Below are 20,605 nucleotides of genomic sequence, written 5' to 3'. Positions count from 1 at the left end.
ATCTGATGTAAAGTGTTTAATACATGAAGTACAACTGTCATGCCTTGATTGAAGATGTCAGAAGTCATTTTTGTATTTAACTTTAGAAGTCATTTGTGAAACTCAAAACAAATATAATCAAAATGGTGAGTAAAATTATTTTTAATTTGATTTTTAGGTAGACAGATACTTGCTCAGGCTCTATATAACCTGATAATTTTCCTGACTTTTAAGGAAATGGAGAAAAAGATGAGAATATTGAGAGAAAGCACTGAAGAATTACGTAAGGAAACAATGCAGAAGAAATTAGAAATCAAAAATTTACGGGAAGATTTGGCATCTAAGCAAAAGCAATTACTGAAGGAGCAGAAGGAACTAGAAGAACTGTTGGAATATCAGGTCAACCTAAAGGTGTGTTACTTACATAAATATTTAAACATTGTTCCTCTGTGGACATAAAAATGCATGGTTATCAAGATTAACTACACAGGTTTGACAAAGAGGGGTAGAATCACACAAACTGAAATATTCAGCATTGTGACTGATCTAATCAAACTAAACCTGGGCCCTGGGGATTCACAAAAAATTTTAAGAGTGTTTGACAGGATCTCTCCAACTTGGAGCCCTGGCCCAGGGAAAAGACCTCACTAAGAATTTTCTTCTACATTAGAATTGGATGTCACAAACACAGTGACTTCTTTGAAGAGCAACCAAATGTCCTAACCTCTTGCATATATTTGTATAACTTTACCTTATCTGTGTGATTTCACTTTACTTTCTCTTCCCCATGAAAGTGACTAAGACTTTGTTTATGCATTTATGTTTTAGGAAATAATTAAAATTCATTTTATTTTGAAAAATATATAACTCTCAAAACAATTTAAATAACCTAGAATTATTTTACCTTTTTAACAGTTTATTTATTTTTGAGAGAGAGAACATGCGTGAGTGGGGGAGGGGCAGAAAGAGAGGGAAGGAGAGAGAATCCCAAGCAGGCTTGGCGCTGTCAGTGCAAAGCCCAATGTGGGGCTTGATCCCATGAATGGTGAGATCATGACCTGAGTCAAAATCACGAGTGAGACACTTAACCTACTGAGACACCCAGACACCCCTAGAGTTGGTTTAGAAACAACATCTGAGACTCATTGGCTTTAATGACAATTATGATTCACTTTGACCACTTTTTCCTCGAGGGTCTTAGAGCAGTCAAACACGACGTGCCCAGCTTCTACCTGGAACATAGTACCTCAGCAGAGACAGATTTACAAGGAGCCTAACAAAGCTAAAGCTTCAGGCCCCTCACTTGTATGAACCTCTTCCAAGGCCCTGTACCTATTTAGCATTTATAATTCTTTACTCTTTATCTTAGAGAGGCCCCCTGACAAATCATAAGAGTCTTAGCCTTACAAAATTTGGACCTGCCCCTGGACTGAGCGAGATCCCGGGATAAATTCACTTCACTGCCATGATGTGTTCAACCTCCATGCATGTATTACCCCAGGCACCAAAGTCCAGTGTGATCCTTGGGCAGGAAGGGCTGTTTCATAATGCCTGCCCTGTACATAAGTGGCTTGAGGCTAAAATAGAACCTTCTGTGAATCCACAGGGCATAGTGAAAAGTGGTACTAGCCAAAATTAGCTTTTGATCTCGGCCTTACCACTTCCTAGCTGCGTGACTTTGGGGAAATTATTTAAGCTTTCTTAGCACAAGTCTTAGGGTTCCCTAGAAGCAGAGTTTCTAGTATTCAGACAAATACTCATTGAGGGAGGTCTCTAAGGGGAATCTGATAGGAATGTCAGGAAAGTTGGGGGAAGAAACTAGGCCAAAATGTGTTTTCAGGAAAATACTGGTCTCAACCTGATCCTATGGGAATCTCTAGACCATGAATTCCACCCAGAGGCAGGGGGGATGGGCCGTGGTATCACCACATCAATTAGTCATTGGTCACAGAGAGCTGCCCCCTTCCCTGCATTCCCTATCCCTTGAGAAGACAGGTCTGCTGAGCCAGTGGCGATCCTATGGAGAGGAAAACAGGCATGAGCCAACCCCCGCAAACCTGGAAAGATGGGTGGACATCCATAGAGGGAACAGACAGTATTCGTTACACTCAGCTACCTCCTCTTTAAACTGGTTACAAACCATGTCTTGTAAGGTCACTGTGAGTATTAAATGAAATAATTAAAGCACCCAAGACAGTAGGGGGAAGATAAGAATTCTACACATTGTACTTCTTTTCTATTTAACTCTGGTCTAAAATTACATAGTGTAACATTCCTTTTCTTTACTAGGATGAAGTGGTCCACCATCAAGCTGTTCCTGTACAAATTGGAAAAGAGATAGAAAAAACAACACGCAAAAAAGTGTATGACTTAATATTATGTTTTAAGCCCTCCCAGCCCTAAGTTAGTGTATGCTCACTAAAACGAGAATATTAGCCATTGAACACATCAAATTACTATTACAACCTTTGAAATATCTGCATTTAGCCTTGCCTCAGTTGTGTGTATCAAGTTCATTAAAAGAAAGTAAGGCAGCATATTACTAACATTCATAACATTTATTTATGTCTCTTTCCAATTGATAAATTGAATCTGTATGGAGTGTCCCTACAGATGTTAACAGAGCTGTGCAAAAGATAAATTATTGGAATTTTAATGTGTAGAATTTTATGGTGTGTCAGCCAGCCAGAAGTCTAAAGCCCAGATGACAGTAACTCTACTTTGTCATCTAATCACCTGGGGAACACCCCCAAACATTCAGAGCAATTTTGGAGGCAGAAATCATGGAGGAAGTTCTTAAGGTTTAGAGGAGCTCAAAAAAATAAAGATAAATGAAGAAACAAAAATTCTGGAGAAACCATTTGATTGCTCTGGTAAGGAGAAAGAAGAAAGCAGGCATTAGTAACAGTTCTAAAAGCCACCTTGTCACGACCACCAAAGTTGAGAGATTCAGGTCAGTTCAAGAAGGCTGGTCAGGGAGAGGGTAGATCCCAGAAGGTGGTTCAGTGGGGAGCCAAGGAGGAAGTGAGGAGGCTGACAAATCACTGCCCTCACTGGCACTCAGTGGAGACACCCCTAAGTCCCGCTCATCTGTGATCTTCATCCCACTTCTGAGTTCACCACTAGCTCTTCTATCGCCTCTTCAGGTAGTAAAAATAGGCAGAGACAGCATGAGCTCGAAATAAGGCAAACGTGTGTGTGTGTGTGTGTGTGTGTGTGTGTGTGTGTGTGTGTGTATACACACATATGCATGTATGTATGTAACTGTATCTGTATGTATGTTTCCACAGAGAAATGGAAAAGAAAAAAATTGTCTTAGAATATGAACTTGAAGAGCTAAATGACTTCCTAAAGAAAGTTGAAACCAAAATTAAAACCATAATGGAAGAGAAGGAGGATGTAATAAAGGAAGTTGAAGGCAAACGAGCCTTACTTGAAATAAAAGAACGAGAATATAACCAATTGGTCAAGCTGTTGGAATTGACCAGAGAGAATGAAGCAACTTCACTGACTGAAAGGTTACATTTATGTGTGTCTGTCATCTAAACTTGTCTTCAGTTTCTACTTAAGGATTCAAAACATAATCTCAAACACATTTATGTTGATTCAATAAATAGTTTATAGAATTTTGAATAGATTTTTACCTTTATTAAAAAATAAAGTATTTCCCAGTATTTTTCCCCATTGTTTACTCATCATTTTCCTCAATTTCTTGTGACCAAATCTCAAGGACACAATGTTTATATTATTGTAAGTTTTTGAAATGTGCCTCTGAAAAGTATATCACTGGAGTATGCTATAGTTGTGGGATCTTTCCTACATATGAATGGTATTCCTCAGGTAATCATGACTTTTTCCTAATGGGAATAATTTTGTGGTCCACGCAATTCCTTGGGAAGGTGTTAATTCCTATTTGTAAATAAAATTTTAGGGAAACTGGGAACCTCTGTCTCTGCTGAGCTGCTATTTTTAAAAATATTTTTATGTTTATTTATTTTTGAGAGAGAGTGAGCGGGGCAGGGGCAGAGAGAGAGGGAGACAGAATCCGAAGCAGGCTCCAGTCTCTGAGCTTTCGGCACAGAGCCCAAAGCTGTCGGGGCTCGAACTCCCGAACCATGAGATCATGACCTGAGTTGAAGTCAGACGCTTAGTGGGATGCCACCCGGGTTCCCTCCATTTGGGTTTTTTCTAATTAGCCTGGGACTCTAAATGATACCAACTTACAAATAAAGTGGCTTTTAGCATGATTTAACATTGGTTTCTCATACGAGGATAGTTCTGTATGAATATGCTGAGCATGCTGTCTTGAGAAGCATGAAGGGCAGTTGATGACAAATCACTTTCATTTTCTCTCTTTTCCTGGAACAGAGGAATCTTGGATCTCAATTTACGAAACTGTCTCATTGACAAGCAGAACTACCATGATGAACTTTCTCGTAAGCAAAGAGAAAAAGAACGAGATTTTCGAAATTTAAGAAAGATGGAGCTACTCTTGAAAGTGTCCTGCGATGCACTCACTCAAACTCAAGCGCTACATCAAAGGCTTCTATTAGAGGTGGGTGCTGTGCACCACTTTTTGATTTTTCAAGATCCGTGCCATCTTTTTGAAGTAAAGATATCTTAAGAAGTTGTTTTTGCTACCAGTAAAGAAATGGAAAACAGAGAATGCTAATTTTAAACTGCATCAGATCTATCATAGAGGCTCTGTCTTAACGTTTTTCGATCTCTTTTTGCTAACCCAAGGTTAGAGACGTGTCTTACTTGAATCAGGCATCAGCTTGGCCAGGGGAAGCAGTGAGGCCATCCAGGTCTGGAAGAGCTCAAGGCTTCACTACAGAGTAGGACCAAGTGGACCACTGTCTTTACCAGTTGAAAGAGTCAGATCCAGCGTGGTGTCACTGCAGACTGCAATAGTCAGGGACTAGATCAAAGTTTGTCAGTCAGCCTGCACCTCCAACTAGCCGTACTCCAGTCAGAGGATGCTCAGGATACCTGGTATCTTCTCACTATCTCTGTGCTCCCAAGTGAAGGTTTTTGGTCTTGTTGCCTCTGCACTCTCCTTCATCAGCAGCCTCTACTAATTGAACAAGCACTTCTGAAAGGCAGTAGGTCCTTGAGCAGGATGCATCCTTTGGTGGAAAAAAGAGCAGTCTCTGAGGTGAAGCAGCCGGGTGTATAAAAACCATACCCATTCTTTTCAGTATTGTCATGCTCTGTGACCATAAGGAGATTCATGACCTCAGAAATTTAAACAGCAGTTTCCAACTCTGCTAGACACTACTGATCCTAAGCTATACCTAATTCTCCTCTCCTTCTGGGCATGTGGGAAGTGTATACTTCCCTGCAGTCGAACAGAGTCACATGACTAGTTCTGGCCAATAGATTGTGGATGGAAGGGACACATGTCACTTCCAGCCCAGAATATCTGATTGCCCGTGTGAGACCCTCTAGCTTTTTTCCTCTCCTACAGCAGTTGTGGAAGTACATGATGATACATAGGTGCTGTAAAATGGAAGCAGTCCAAAGGCTCAGCCAATAGTGGTCTTGGACTCAGGTGCCTGGGTGGCTCAGTCAGTTAAGCGTCTGACTTCAGCTCAGGTCATGATCTTGCAGTTCGTGGGTTTGAGCCCCATGTTGGGCTCTGTGCTGGCAGCTCGGAGCCTGGAGCCTCCTTTGAGTTCTGTGACTCTCTCTCTCTCTCTCTGCCCCTTCCCTGCTCATGCTCTCTCTCTCAAAAATAAACATTAAATTTTTTTTTTTTAAATTGTGGTCTTGAACAATCATCTTGACTGTCCATAGGCTTTGTCAGAGCAAAAAATAAGACTTCATGGTTTGGAGCCATGATAGTTGGGGGTTGTTTATTTCTTTTTTTTTTTTTTTTTTTTTCTTTTTTTTAACATTTTTTATTTATTTTTGGGACAGAGAGAGACAGAGCATGAACGGGGGAGGGGCAGAGAGAGAGGGAGACACAGAATCGGAAACAGGCTCCAGGCTCCGAGCCATCAGCCCAGAGCCCGACGCGGGGCTCGAACTCACGGACCGCGAGATCGTGACCTGGCTGAAGTCGGACGCTTAACCGACTGCGCCACCCAGGCGCCCCGGGGGTTGTTTATTTCTGTAGCATAACCTAACTTATTCTGACTGAAACGCTAATCTTTAGCAAGGTGTGGACAAAACTGGTTAGGGTTAGGAGTGTTACAAATGGCATTCACAAACCTTTTTTTTTCTTTCCCCTATCTCAGTGGGGCAAAATATGCTTTTTACACTTTTGCAAAACAAAGAGAACAGTTATTTATGTTTCTCATATACTTTTTTTAAATTGTTTAATTTTTTTGTTTCTCATATACTTCTAATATTTTTATTACAGTTCTAGCAAGTAGATTAATTCTTTTTATCACTGTGAAATCTCTTTAGAAATGCTTTTTGCCTTTGATATTAGGACATTATAAGTTATACTAGCTTTTTTTGGTTAGATTTTGCCTGTTATTTCCTTTTCCATCCATTTACTCTTACTCTTTCTGTGTCCTTACTTAGATGTGTCCTTTATATACAGCACATACTTTTTAATATCTGGTCTGAAAATTTTTACCTTTTAGTTCTTGTATTCAGTCCAAAAACATTTCATGTAAGTACTTGGGCTTTTGCCCACCATATTACTATTGCTTTCTCTTTGTCCCATTTCTTTTATGTTCCATTTTCCCTCCTATATATCTTTCTTTTGGATGAATCAAAAAAAAAAAAATGAGCTGTTCTACTTCTACTTTCAATTGTCCTATTTCCCCCATTTTAGATATGCTTTAGTTAGTTCTGCATTCCCTTCCCACCCATTAGCCTAAAGATTACAACATTCATCCTTGATTTTAATTAGAGTCCATATAAAGTAATAATTTGCTACTTTCCAGACAGTGCTAGGTAGAACCTTTGAAGACTTTAACTCTGTTTGCCTTTGCAACTCTTACACCTTCAAACATATTTTTTTAATCCAACTTTTCAAGTTATTCTTGTTAGGAGCATTGGTCTACTACAAGCTATTCCATCTTAGCCCAGGTCCTAGCACATTATGATGGTTAAGTTGGAACTTTGGGCAAACACAGAGCCTGTGCTATCTCCTTATATTTAAGAGTAAGGCACAATAAAGCTAGTTGGGAGCTATTTCTGATGATAAGGCTTGCCACTACAGGTTAATCTGGCTGGACACAAATATATATAAGGAATGGCCTTGACCAAAGGGGAGATTGCAATAGAATGCTCACATATTGTTCAGATTTTAATAAATAAAAGCTTTTTATAGTAGGACACCTCTAGCTATTAAATTCACAAAATAGCACCCACTGAATATAAAATGAACAGAAACGAAAACGTATTTTATTTTATTTTATTTTATTTTTTTTTTTTTTTTTCAACGTTTTTTATTTATTTTTGGGACAGAGAGAGACAGAGCATGAACGGGGGAGGGGCAGAGAGAGAGGGAGACACAGAATCGAAACAGGCTCCAGGCTCCGAGCCATCAGCCCAGAGCCTGACGCGGGGCTCAAACTCACGGACCGCGAGATCGTGACCTGGCTGAAGTCGGACGCTTAACCGACTGCGCCACCCAGGCGCCCCGACGAAAACGTATTTTAAAATCCTCTTGGGGCGCCTGGGTGGCTCAGTAGGTTAAGTGTCCGACCTTGGCTCGGTACACAATCTCATCGTCCATGAGTTCGAGCCCCACGTTGGGCTCTGTGCTGACAGCTCAGAGCCTGGAGCATGCTTTGGATTCTGTGTCTTCCTCTCTCTCTGCCCCTCTGTTGCTCTCACTTGGTCTCTCTCTCTTTCTCTCTTAAAAATAAACATTAAAAAATAAAATAAAATCTTCTTCCTTCATTGGTTTTGAGAAAAATCTGGTTTTGCCCTAGTGCAGTTTGTTTCCATGAGAGACTATGTTCCTCTTTGAACTCATGGCTTATAATTAGCCTGGCCACAGTCCTACGCTGGCTGGCAGCACTTGAAAATAGTCACTCCCAGACTGAGTGAACATTTCAGCCTTGCACACAGTCCAAAAAGGAAGGAGATAAAAGGTAAGTATGAAGAGTTCCCGCTACTCTTCAGACTTCATTTTCCCCCTAGAGAGAGTTGTTTGATTCTCCTATTGCTTTTGACTGTAGAGACTCCAGAAATTCAAGCCACAAACCTCAAGAAAGTTTGAAATATTTTAGGAAAATACCAAAGCTTTAAAGAAACTGAGGTTCTTTTGATATCAAATAATTGGGATGTTTACTGCAACAGAATCATGTCTAACTTCTTAACTTTTATGAAGGTTACTGATGTTTGTTCATGCACTGAAAATGTCTGGAAGAACAGACACTAAACTATTAACCATGACTTGTGGGGAGTAGTATTTGAAGGAAAGGTAGGGAGCAGGTGTTTAATTTCTTACTTTAAACACTTTGTTTTGTTTGGTTACAATGAACACACTTTTTTTTCTAAGTGTGAAATGCTACTCTATAAAAACCCAAACATAGAACTAAAATAAATAAGCTTACAAAACCTGCTGATATATGCAATCTGAGGCTCAAATGTAGTGGTAAATATCTCAAGTCACCCCAGTATTAGAACATAACTAGAATATAGCTAGAATCAATTTGGCTGCCAGAAGTAACAGAAACTCAATTATAGTGACTTAACTAAATAAGGGACTGTTTTATTCACATAATAAAAAGTCCAGAGGTAGGCCCAAGATCCTCTTAGCTCTTTTTTCTGTCACCCTTAATGTGTATATTTTGTTTTGAAGGTCAAAAGACAGCCATTCCACCTTTAGGCATAAGATCAAACAAACATGGGGAAGGGCAGAGAATAAAAGGCATATGGCAGCTCGCTTGGTTGAGGTGGTGTTTTTAGCAGGAAAACAATCACTGTCCCAGGGGTCCCATCCAGCAGACTTCCATTTACATTTCACTGGCATATCCTGGTCACCCCCAGCTACAAAAGAGTCTAAGGAATCCAGGATACATTGCAGCTATGAACAAAACTGGGGTTTTATTAGTAAGGTCAAAGAAGAGGGTGGATATTGGCTAAGCTACCAATGGCCCACCTTGATACTTCTCCCACAAACCAAGCATCCTTAATTCCTGTCTCAAACTTGAGGGTTAGGTTTATGGAGACTTAAGAGAAGTATCAGAGAAGCAGCTAGCCAGAATCCAAAAATAAATACAATTCATTGCAGTATTGTTTGTAATTCAAAACACTCAGACATTTGTAACCTAAATGTCTGAGACCTGAAACCAGGAAAGTTCATTAGGGGCTTTAATTGACAAGAGAAGCTAGTGAGTGTGCCCTCATCATATCTTCTGAAAAGACCTTGTAAGCTTTCTTCATCCCAGCTAGCATTCATACACAGATTTATCTACACTTGGGAGCCAAGCATTTGGAGTAGCCTGCTTCTGGGCACCTGTGGCAGAGAAGTACACAGGAACTGGGACACTTGCTGGCCTTCCTCTGAAAGAAAGAACTCTACTTTCCAGAAGGAGAAATCAAACTCTTTCCATCTGACTTCTTAACTCGTCCATAAAATCTTCCCTGATTATTCAAGTCTACTTTGAGCTGTCCCTTTCCTGACCTGATATAGCATTTACCTGCTCCTCAAAATCACAAATTCTGTGTATTGTTATATGGATTTCACAAGACCATGTCTCGTCTTTCTAATCCAGGGTGTGCTCCTCAGTAGCTAGCTCTCCATGGTAAGATGGAAGCAGGAATCTTGGGCATTGGGGGGTACAGAAGGTGCTACTGAAGATACACAAGTTCATGGATTTGGGGACATCCAAAGACTTAGTTATTTTAAAAGAGCAACACAAATCTCAGAAAGACAATGTTAAATCACTAAACAGCATGATCTTTCCCTCTTGGTAGAGATTTTAGCCAATATTCCACCTTAGTTCCTAGAAGTGTGAGCTGTTATATAGGAAATAAACTATCAAGTTGGAGTCATGTGCTTTTGGTATAAAAGTCTGACTCTAAACCTGCTCTAACTCAAGTATGCTGTCAGCACCCGAAGATAACCCTTCCTGTCTTTGGATGGTGTTTCCCCAGAAGCTGTTGTGTGTCCCCCTCCTCCTCTCTGCTTTCTTCTCCATCATAAAGAATCTGACAATATCATTCCTAAAAGGCAGCAAAAACTGATAGAATGAAATGTTACTTTCTCCTGAAATTCTTTAGCAGAGGACAAAAGCACAAGCCAATACAATAGAAATGTAATGGTGGAATTTCAGGTATCAACAAAAAAATGTAAGAGGCTTTTCTTTTGGGTAAGAACTTTTTTCCAGCTACTCATCAAATTACTACATATTGAGTAGCCAAAGTATTCTTACTAGATTAATAAATGGTTCCTATTTTCTTTTAGGTTTATTTATTTAGAGAGAGAGTGCATGTGCACGAGCAGGGGAGGAACAGAAAGAGAGGGAGAGAGAAAATCCCAAGCAGGCTCCACACTGTCAGCACAGAGCCTAACATGGGGCTCGATCCCACAAACCACAAGATTGGGACCTGAGCTAAAATCAAAAGTCATACACTTAACCGACTGAGACACCCAGGTGCCCCTAAATGGCTCCCAATTTTTTTAATCTATAAGATTTCATAAACATTTATATTTTATAAGTATGATAAATATCACTTGAACATGCCTGTTTCCAAAGTGCTGAGTTATGAGTTAGTGAAGCAGTAAAATACAGTGTTAGATTCATGGACTCTGAGTCTATCCTCCTGGGTTTGCACCTGTATCACTGAGGCAAGTTGCTTAAATGTCTTTGTTCCTCCTTCTCTTCATCTGTACAATTAGAGAGAATAATATTATCTACCTCATAGGGTTTATTGTGAGGATTAAATATGACCATACACATAAGCACTTAGAACCTCTCCTGACACATTATCAATGCTCTATAATTGTTAGCAGCTATTATTAGCAAGATTTATTTCCAAATGAAGGAGAAATATTTGCAATTCGTGAATTATAGATTTTTGGCAGGTTTTCATATTTTAGTTTACCATGACTTCATAAAGAATATTCAGCATAATAATTTGCCCACCATTTGCAAAAGGTACACAGTGGAGTTGACTACATGACATTGAAGATTTCTTTCTTGTGTAAATAGTGGTTTTACATTTTTATTTCCAGATGGAAGCTATCCCTAAAGATGATTCTACATTATCTGAGAGAAGGAGAGAACTCCACAAGGAAGTTGAAGTGGCTAAGAGGAATTTGGCTCAACAGGTCAATATCGACTCTTATCTAAGCTTCTATCTAAGGGTGATTAATACGAAGTTGTGGTGTTTTTAACTGTGCTCCACAAAACTTCATCAATAGGAGAGTCATCAAATATAGTATGATCCTATTTAATGTGGGTCTGTTTCTTCATCTCAGGGTCTACTTGAACCCCACGTTAAATAGGAGAAAAAGGATGTGTTTGAACAAACCAAATTATACAAATGCATGAGATTTTAAAATAAAAGGGCTACTGATTATATAATCGGATTAAAAATAAGCAATAAATGTTTTATTTCACCAATGTCTAATTTTAAATTTTCAAATTTTGTTTATTCAAGCTACTGTTAAAGTATTTTAAAACATGATTTTATGTCTCTTCTTTTTCTTCAAGTTACTTGAAAACAAAGTCTGATTAAGAAAAACTTCTATCACATTAAAATGCTAATACTTGCACATTCTTTCCTAAGATAAAATACTTGGAGCTAAAGCAGTCGAGTTACTTTGTTTTATGTTCTAGCAGACTAACTTCTACATAGGAAATTAAAAAAATGTTAAGATACTGGCCCTAGTGTGTTTCTTCAAACAAATCAGTTATAATATATGGTGTTTTTCAAAAGAAAATCCTATCAGAAGCTGAGTCCAAGTTAGTGGAACAGCAACTTGCAGAAGAAAACAAGCTTTTAAAGGAGCAGGAAAACATGCGAGAACTTGCCTTCAACCTTGTCCGTATGACTCAAATCAAAATTGATGAGAAGGAGCAAAAATCCAAGGATTTCCTGAAAGCTCAGGTAATTGCATTTTTGTAACCATCCATTAATTACTATACAAGTTCAGGATAACCTCAATTTCACATACTGTTCATTAGAAAGCTGTAATTGTCTCCTTGAGTTTGACTATACAGTTTCCCCAAACAAGACTCAATCATGTACTGAAAAATAGTTTCAGGATTTAATAAGCAGTAGTCAGCAATCTAGAGGAAAAATGAACTGCGTCAGTGGCAATGAGCAGAGGATTCGAGCACATGACGATTTCAGTAAGAAAAAGGTGGGTGCCTCCCGGGGACAGGCCTGACATAGTGGGCAGATCTCTGTGATTCCCCACCATCTCACATGGTGAGATGTGTCCAAGAACAAGTCAACAGCGGTAGCATTAAACTGCTCCCCACCCCCCCACCCGTGCCTCCCAGGTTCACCAAGCCAGCGTTGTTTAAACCAATGCGAGAACTCCCTTAGTTACTACTCCACCCCACGACTTTCCTGGGCTCCCAACAAACTAGCAGAGCTGACCCAGTGCAACATCGCCAACAAAAGAGCAATGAAACCAATGACAAAAACAACTCTCCTGTCATGCTAGCTAACACTCTAACATGACAGTCATTGTATTCCGCAAAGGGATTATGTTCACAGGTTCCCTGTTAAAAACGAATATGATATGACACATTACAAAAAGAGAATACCTGAATTTACCCTGTGACCCAGATGTTGGCTGTTTCTGAGGGCAACCTTCATTCTGAGCAAGCATTGACACGGGATGGCATTCTCCTCGGAAAAGCGCCTGAAAATCATGGCTTCTGTTTCTCACAAAATACCACAGGGGGTTCCATTTCTAACATGTGTCAAAACTGACTACAAATCATCTTCCTTCAACTATCTTTCACAAACTCTTCACTTACCAGCCCGGCTGTGATGTCCATACTCACTCCTGCGCTCTCTTAAAAGCTTCCCAAACTTTTCCTCAAAGACAACTCATATAGGCTTTTTTCTTGCTCTATTCTCTCCTTCTTTCTTGTCCTTAATTAATTCAGTTCAGCTGGCCAGGCAATTTTCAGATCTCTCCCTTACAGTTCCCCTACCCCCACCCCAAACTGCACAACCCAGCTGGCTAAGATAGAATTCTCCTTAATGGCCAGGAATGAGATCAGGTGCAGCTGGGAGTATTCATGTTAGTGGTGCTGAGCTTTTTTTTTTTTTCTTAATTTCACACATAATTTTCATATTTCAGCAAAAATATAGCAATATTGTTAAGGAGATCAAAGCAAAGGATCTTGAAATCAGGATACACAAGAAGAAAAAACGTGAAATTCATCGGAGGTAAAAGAATTACATGACGATTTATCTTGTTAGATGGGCAAAAAATGAATTTTATTTCATGAGTTTCAAAAACACTTGTGTTTCCACAGACTCAGAGAGTTTGCTAAACTGTATGACACTGTTAGAAATGAGAGAAACAAATTTGTTAACTTACTTCACAAAGCTCACCAGAAAGTAAATGAAATAAAAGAAAGGCATAAAATGTCATTAAATGAACTGGAAATTTTAAGAAATAGTGCAGTTACTCAAGAAAGGTAAGTGTAATAATAACTATTGTCTTTTCAAAAGTTTCTCTTCTGATTCATTGAACTCTAAAATACCCTGTGGATAATAAAGTAGATAATAAAGTAGAATAAAGTAAAAAGTAGAAGATAATAGTCTTACAAAGCTGTAAGAGCCCTTGCTCAAAGATGCTTTACAGATGACAGTCTAAGCATCTGAATGTGATTCGTTATGCTTCTACTGTCTGATAGCCATATTTTTAAGTGAATAAAACACTATGTTTACACTATTTATTTTCATTTACCAAATTAGAAAGAAAAACACAAATTTGATCATTTGCATTCAAATTTGGAAGACAATCAAATGTTCATCAACCAGCATTCCCTGGTTATAGATTTGAAGCATCTAATGTGCTTGGAGAAGGCAGTATAGTGGAGTGATTAAGACAGATAGCTTTCTCCATAATTTGGCTTTTGCAGCAACATGGATGGAACTGGAGAGTGTTATGCTAAGTGAAGTAAGTCATACAGAGAAAGACAGATACCATATTTTTTCACTCTTACATGGATCCTGAGAAACTTAACAGAAGACTGTGGGGGAGGGGAAGGAAAAAAAGAGGCTAGAGAGGGAGGGAGCCAAACCATAAGAGACTCTTAAAAACTGAGAATAAACTGAGGGTTGATGGGGGGGTGGGTGATGGGTACTGAGGAGGGCACCTGTTGGAATGAGCACTGGGTGTTGTATGGAAACCAATTTGACAATAAATTTCATATTAAAAAATAAAAAAGACAGCTTTCTAGACTCAACAGAGCATTAAATGAATTCCTTTAGTCTTTTGATTTGGCAAAGTGGGGCAGCAGAGGCTTGGGGCACAAAAGAAAAGGTGTCCTAATCCAAAGTGGGAGGGAGGAACTATAGAAACTCCTGAAGAGTATCATATAATGAATATCATTATTACTACAGTAATAATAATTATAGTAGTAAACATTATTACTACCAGAGTAGTTCCCCCTTATCCTTGAAGGATACATTCCAAACCCCCAGTGGAGGTCTGAAACTACAGATAGTACTGAACCCTATATATTTTGTGTTTTTTCCCTATATTTACATGCCTTTGATAAAGTTTAACTTATAAATTAGGCACAGTAAGAGATGAGTATAATTACTAATAAAATAGAACAATTGTAGCAATATACAGTTGACCCTTGAACAACACAGGTTGGGGCGGGGGGCACCCCCTGCACAGTTGAAAATCTGCATATAACTTTTAACTCCCCCCCCCCAAACTTAACTACTAAGAGCCTACTGTTGACTGGACACCTTACCAGTAACATTTGATTAACAAATATTATGTATGGTACATGTATTATATACCGTATTCTTACAATAAGGTAAGCTGGAGAAAAGAAAATGTTAAGAAAATCATAAAAAAGGGGCACCTGGGTGGCTCAGTCGGTTAAGCGTCTGACTTTGGCTCAGGTCATGATTTGGGGGAGAGGGTGTTTCCAGCCCCCTTCGGGCCCTGTGCTGACAGCTCAGAGCCTGGAGCCTGCTTCAGATTCTGCGTCTCCTTCTCTCTCTGCCCTCCCCCACTCATGCTCTCTGTCTCTCAAAAAGAAACGTTAAAAAAAAATTGTTTTTTAAATCATAAAAAAGAGAAAATACATTTACAGTATTGTACTGTATTTATTTATTTTTTTAAATCACATATAAGTGGGCCCATGCAGTTCAAACCTGTTTTGTTCAAGCGTCGGCTGTACTGTAATCAATTATGTAAATGTGGTCTCTCTCCCTCTGCCTCAAAATATGTTATTGTACTGTACTCACCCTTCTCGTGAGGACGTGAGGTGACAAAACGCCTGTCTGATGACGTGACGCGAGGCGAATGACGCAGACGTTGCGACGTAGCGTTAGGCCGCTATTGACCTTCTGAAGAGTCAGAAGGAGGACCATTTACTTCCGGACCACGGATGACCGCGGGTAAATGAAGCTGCAGAAAGCCAGACGGTGGATGGGGGGACTACGGTACCACTATTGTCGTTTCAATGGACATACTGAAAGCAAGAGCTATGTTGCTAGTTTCAGAAGTCTTCATTGTTTTTAAAGTAAAGAAAATTATGATCTCACCCATTTTCCCATTGTTTTTAAAGAAAGTTACAAAATTCCATGCTGAAACTTGCCAACAATGTTACCATCAGAGAAAGCATGCAAAATGACGTGTGCAAAATCGTAGCAAAACTTCAGGCAATGAAGGAGAAGAAGGAAGTCCAGTTAAATAACATCGACAGACTTGCCAACATGATCACAGTGATTGAAGAGGAGATGGTGCAACTTCGCAAGAGATACGAAAAAGCCGTTCAGCATCGAAATGAAAGGTAAAAACTAGCAACCTAGTGTGAAAAACGAAACACCCAGAGATCCTACTTAGAAATGTTGCCCCTTTTGGGGGCACCTGGGTGGTTCAGTCGGTTGACTGGCTTGAGCTTGGGTCATGATTTCACGGTTCTGGTTTGTGAGTTCGAGCCCCACACAGGGCTCGCGGCTGTCAGCACTGAGCCCACTACAGACCCTCTGTCCCTACTCCCTCTACCCCTTCCCCACTTGTGCTCTCTCTCTCAAAAATAAAAACAAACATTAAAAAATGCTTAAAAAAAACAAATATTGCCCCTTTTTCTATCTGGATTTGACAGTGGGTAGTGAGGGGCATGTGACATTCAGGTTTCATTAGCCTTTTGTGGGGGCAGGGTAGGGGGTCAGCTGTGTGTTTTGCCTGAAAATAAGAAACTCTGTTCTTGTAAGTGAGACAGGCAAGACTAGGGTTTGAGAAGTTGCCCGCTTAAAGATCAAAGTTCTTTCCCAGGCTACCATTCAGGATACCATCAAGTTATTTCAGTATAATTGACATAAGTAAGTCTTTGGATCTCGTATCCACTTTTGTGACAGGCTTGGTCTTAGTAGGAAATTTATTAAGCCATTTTCCCAGCTCATTTTCTCAGCAAGATGTTTCAGAACAGCATTATTTCTTCCAGACTACAATTATGTCATTAATCAATTGCTACTGTAACTGTGCTTGTGCTAGAGAAATGTGGTATGTGAGATTGTAGAGCCCTGTAGTAATTACATCTGGTATCAGATCTTCTGTTCATTGTGGCTTGATTGTGGGCTGCTCCATGTGAAGTTATGTGCTAAGTGCTGGACCCTGAAAGTACAAACAGGTGGTATGGCATTGCTCCTGGCTTCTTGTGTCAAGAAAAGTAAGAGGATCCTGAGGAGCCAATGAATGGCAAATGAGACAAAACAAAGAGCTAAGATTAAGCAAATACAACGATGTGTATACATGTTTTAAGGGAGGGGAGAGAGACAGAGATAAAGGCAATTAAAGATGAACTCTGGGATAATGGATATACAGAGTGTGGGAAGAACTTCAGGGTGTGAAGAACACTACTTTTTCAAACAGCTGGCAGGTGTTTTCTCTGGGAAAAAAGAAAGAAAAAAAAAGTCCTCTTATTTGGCTCCTGGCACAAAACAAAGTAGTTAAGCAGTGTGTTCCCAGGCCCTGATCAGACCTGTAGGGCTGGAATTAGAAAATTCTTACTTTGTTTCTTTCCCACATTCTCCTCACATGGAGGGGTCTTTCCCCTGGCATGATTACAAAGGACAGGACTTTGCCTATTTATGGGGCAATTTGCATCAGAAATATTCAACTTTCAAAGAACCTAATAGGCCTGGCAAGTTACACAGAATTGCTGCAGAAACACATTCGCTGGCCCCCTGCCTGGGTACTTCTGGCCCAAAGCTCAGTTGGCAAGTCTGGCCCAAGAAAAGGGTCTGCAGAAAATCAGATTATGAGATTACTTTGTTCATGCATGGGGAATGACATTTTTTTCCCACCCCAGGAAAACCTTTGGGATTTGCAGAGATACCGTGACCAGCCAACTGCACGGTTAGCTCAGAGTCAAGATGCTAAACAGTCCTCCCTTTCCCATCCCCAGAAAAATTAAAAGTGTGGAGTTTAACTAGAAAGCCAACAGTGAATATCTTTTGCCTTCTGGAATTATATAATGTCGATGTGTATTTGGTGCCCAAAACCAGGGGGAACCACCATGACTAAGTGACCTCAACATCCTCTTAGCCTGCTCTGCCTCTCCTTTTGGCCATAGTGGCGTTCAGCTGATAGAGCGGGAAGAGGAAGTGTGCATCTTCTATGAAAAGATAAATATCCAAGAAAAGATGAAGCTAAATGGAGAAATTGAAATACATGTCCTGGAAGAAAAGATCCGATTCCTGAAACTGAAGATTGCCGAGAAGCAAAGACAGATTCATGTGACCCAGAAATTACTGCCAACCAAGAAGGCCCTGGATGCTGACTTAGCAGTGCTCCAGATTCAGGTGGGGAAAATATTCATCAGACATTTCCAGGGCCATTTGCTTCCCCTCCCCCGCCTCTTCTTTAGAGGTTTGTAGATCATATTGAGCTCTCACATGTAAATTAAGCTATGCCCTTCCTAGTATCTGTACGAACCCATAAGTTATAAGTCTTCTTTAAAAATGCCCCTGCTTCAGGGTGGAATCAGCCATCCACGCTACAGATTGTCTTTTTTTCCCCGTGAAACATTTTCTGCCTTCCATGGAATTTAGATCCTCCCAAATCTCAACTCTTGCTCAGCTTCCTCATAGCTCAAAATTTAAGTAAGCCAGGTTTTCACTGCCACCAGCATAACTATGTTTTTGATGCTTGCTGGAAAGATCCTGAAGACCATCTTGCTCTCATTTTTAGAACTCCTGTCCTCCAAAGCCGAGATTTTTGTTTGTTAATTGGCAATCACATATAAATGAACTCCTTATTAATCCCTGTAGTTTCCCTGTAATATAATAGCCTGATCTCTGACATAGTCTTTTTAAAAATGGAATAAAGCCACAAACGTTAAACATGAAATACCTACATATATACATAAATAATGAATATAAAGCTACTTTCTTCACATGTAATAACTGTACTTTTTCTTCTATTTTTAAAGAATAGAGATCTTTTTTCCATTTACTCAATGCAGCAGGAACAAATTTTAATTTATAATAGGGCGCCTGGGTGGCTCAATTCTGAGTTTCGGCTCACATCATAACCTTGTGGCTTCCGTGGGTTTGAGCCCTGGTTGGGTCTCCAAGAGATTTTTCTCTCTCTCCCTCTCTCTCTCTCTGCCCCTCCCTGACTTGTGCTGTCTCTATTCCTCTCAAAATAAACAAACGTAAAAAAAATTTTTTAACCTATAATATGGTTTCTAAAATGTCAGGTTTATTTTCAGGTTTTTTTCTGATTATAAAATTAAAACATGTTCAGTTAATGAAGTTTTGAAAAAATAACAAAAATTAAAAAAAAAATCCAGGGGCACCTGGGTGGCTCAGTTGGTTAAGCTTCTGACTTCAGCTCAAGTCATGATCCCACAGTTCATGGGTTTGAGCCCCGCATCGGGCTCTGTGCTAACAGCTCAGAGCCCAGAGCCTGCTTCTATCTCCCTCACTCTCTGCCCTCTCCTGCTTCTGCTTGCTCTCTCTCAAAAATAAAAATAAACATTAAAAAAAATTTTAAAAATAAAATTCCATCCCCAATATATAATCACTATTAAAATTATCAAAAATCTGGAAGAGATCCTTCTGGTCTTCTTCAAGATGTACAAGTAAAAAGTTTTCATTAGCTCATGCTATAGACAGTTGTGGATCCTGGGTTTGTGTTTTGTTTTGTTTTGTTTTCATTTAATCATGTCATGGCGATTCACGTGACTTTGTGGAACTAGATGATGGGTCCACTTCCATGTTTTATGCCATTTGAATGAATGAATGCTATATCAATGATAGGATTCCAGTGTTTATTTTTTGAGCCATAAATTCTCCTATTGATTTCCTCCATAAGTGTAGCCCAATTTAGATGGATTGGTTGAAACACCCCTAGGCATCTCTCAGGTCTCCAAGGTAGCCTCCCCAGGATTCCTATGGCTCTGACTCCTGCTACCAATGAGTGGCTCACACACAACAGTGCCTGGTTCACTTCCGTGCCATGTCAGTGCAAAACTCAGGAGTCACTCCTTCTTCAGCTTACTGACACAAAATCATTCATGCAAGATCTTTGTCTATGAACTGATTGGAGATTTGGGGCAACAGTATGATGGGATACCTTACAGAAATGTAAAGAACTTATAAATTCCTTATCAGCTATCCATGCCCTACAGAGCTCTGTGGGGCACCCCATCACTGGTAACAGTCCCCAGGTGTGTTAGCCCATGCAGCACCCTGGCCTAGCTCCATTTCACTGGCTTGTCTTTCCATCTTTCATCCCCTTTGCCTCTCCACATCACCCCCACCCCAGATTGCCCTCCAGGCACTCCATACTTGTCCCACTTGATTTTACAGAATAATTTGCCTTTCTCTAGCTCCTTCCCAAAACACAGCTTCAGGGCCATCTTTGTCCATACCAAACTATCAAGATGCCCAGCAGAACAAAAGGACTTTAAATTCAGTAAGATCCACAACAGAAAAGTTCTCTCTCTATTGTGTAAGCATTTTATTTGTGTTAATTGCAAATCAATACTTCTAGTCAATGGATAAAATTCATTGTTCTTAAAATATACACACTTGGCATTTCATTATACAGTTATCTGGTGTAAAATACGAATTCAGTTTACCCAAGAGGAAAATATTTATGCATTTATGCCTGACATGAGCCTTTTCCATTCTGACTGCAAATGAATTGAGACAATATGGACTATGTATTACCATCGGTTACCTGTTTTGCCAGGTTATTCTACGCTTAAGGACTGTTGAATAGGGGCACCTGGGTGTCTCACTCAGTTAAGTGTCCAGCTCTTGATTTTGGCTCAGGTCATGATCTCAGGGGCCTGCGATCTAGCCTCAAGATGGGCACCAGTCTGGGCATGGAGACCGCTTGACATTCTCTCACTCTCCTTCTGCCCCTCCCACCCCTGCTCACGCTCCCTCTCTAAAACAAAACAAAACAAAACAAAACTGTTGAATAGAAAGTTTCCCATTAGTCTTCTAACTGCACTTAATTATTTGTCTACTT

The 20,605-nt window shown here is 39.8% G+C and overlaps 2 protein-coding genes across 3 annotated transcripts in view; one reads left to right on the top strand and one right to left on the bottom strand.

Moving 5' to 3' along the window:
• The window catches only part of GSAP (gamma-secretase activating protein), a 259,405-nt gene that overhangs the window by 20,490 nt on the left and 218,310 nt on the right, over positions 1–20,605 (bottom strand). The window lies entirely within an intron of this gene.
• CCDC146 (coiled-coil domain containing 146) overlaps positions 1–20,605 on the top strand; it is a 115,576-nt gene that overhangs the window by 86,152 nt on the left and 8,819 nt on the right. For both annotated transcript variants that reach the window (XM_058725303.1, XM_058725302.1), the window contains exons 6-15: positions 214–390; positions 2,269–2,342; positions 3,270–3,497; positions 4,348–4,534; positions 11,132–11,227; positions 11,839–12,009; positions 13,223–13,311; positions 13,401–13,565; positions 15,684–15,908; positions 17,694–17,922. In XM_058725303.1, coding sequence (XP_058581286.1) covers positions 214–390; positions 2,269–2,342; positions 3,270–3,497; positions 4,348–4,534; positions 11,132–11,227; positions 11,839–12,009; positions 13,223–13,311; positions 13,401–13,565; positions 15,684–15,908; positions 17,694–17,922 — 1,641 coding nt within the window. The remainder of the gene's footprint in view (positions 1–213; positions 391–2,268; positions 2,343–3,269; positions 3,498–4,347; positions 4,535–11,131; positions 11,228–11,838; positions 12,010–13,222; positions 13,312–13,400; positions 13,566–15,683; positions 15,909–17,693; positions 17,923–20,605) is intronic.

The sequence above is a fragment of the Neofelis nebulosa genome, chromosome 4 (genome assembly GCF_028018385.1).
Source record: "Neofelis nebulosa isolate mNeoNeb1 chromosome 4, mNeoNeb1.pri, whole genome shotgun sequence".
Taxonomy (NCBI): domain Eukaryota; kingdom Metazoa; phylum Chordata; class Mammalia; order Carnivora; family Felidae; genus Neofelis; species Neofelis nebulosa.
Note: the sequence above shows the minus strand (reverse complement) of the source record. Positions and strands in the feature narration are given on the sequence as shown.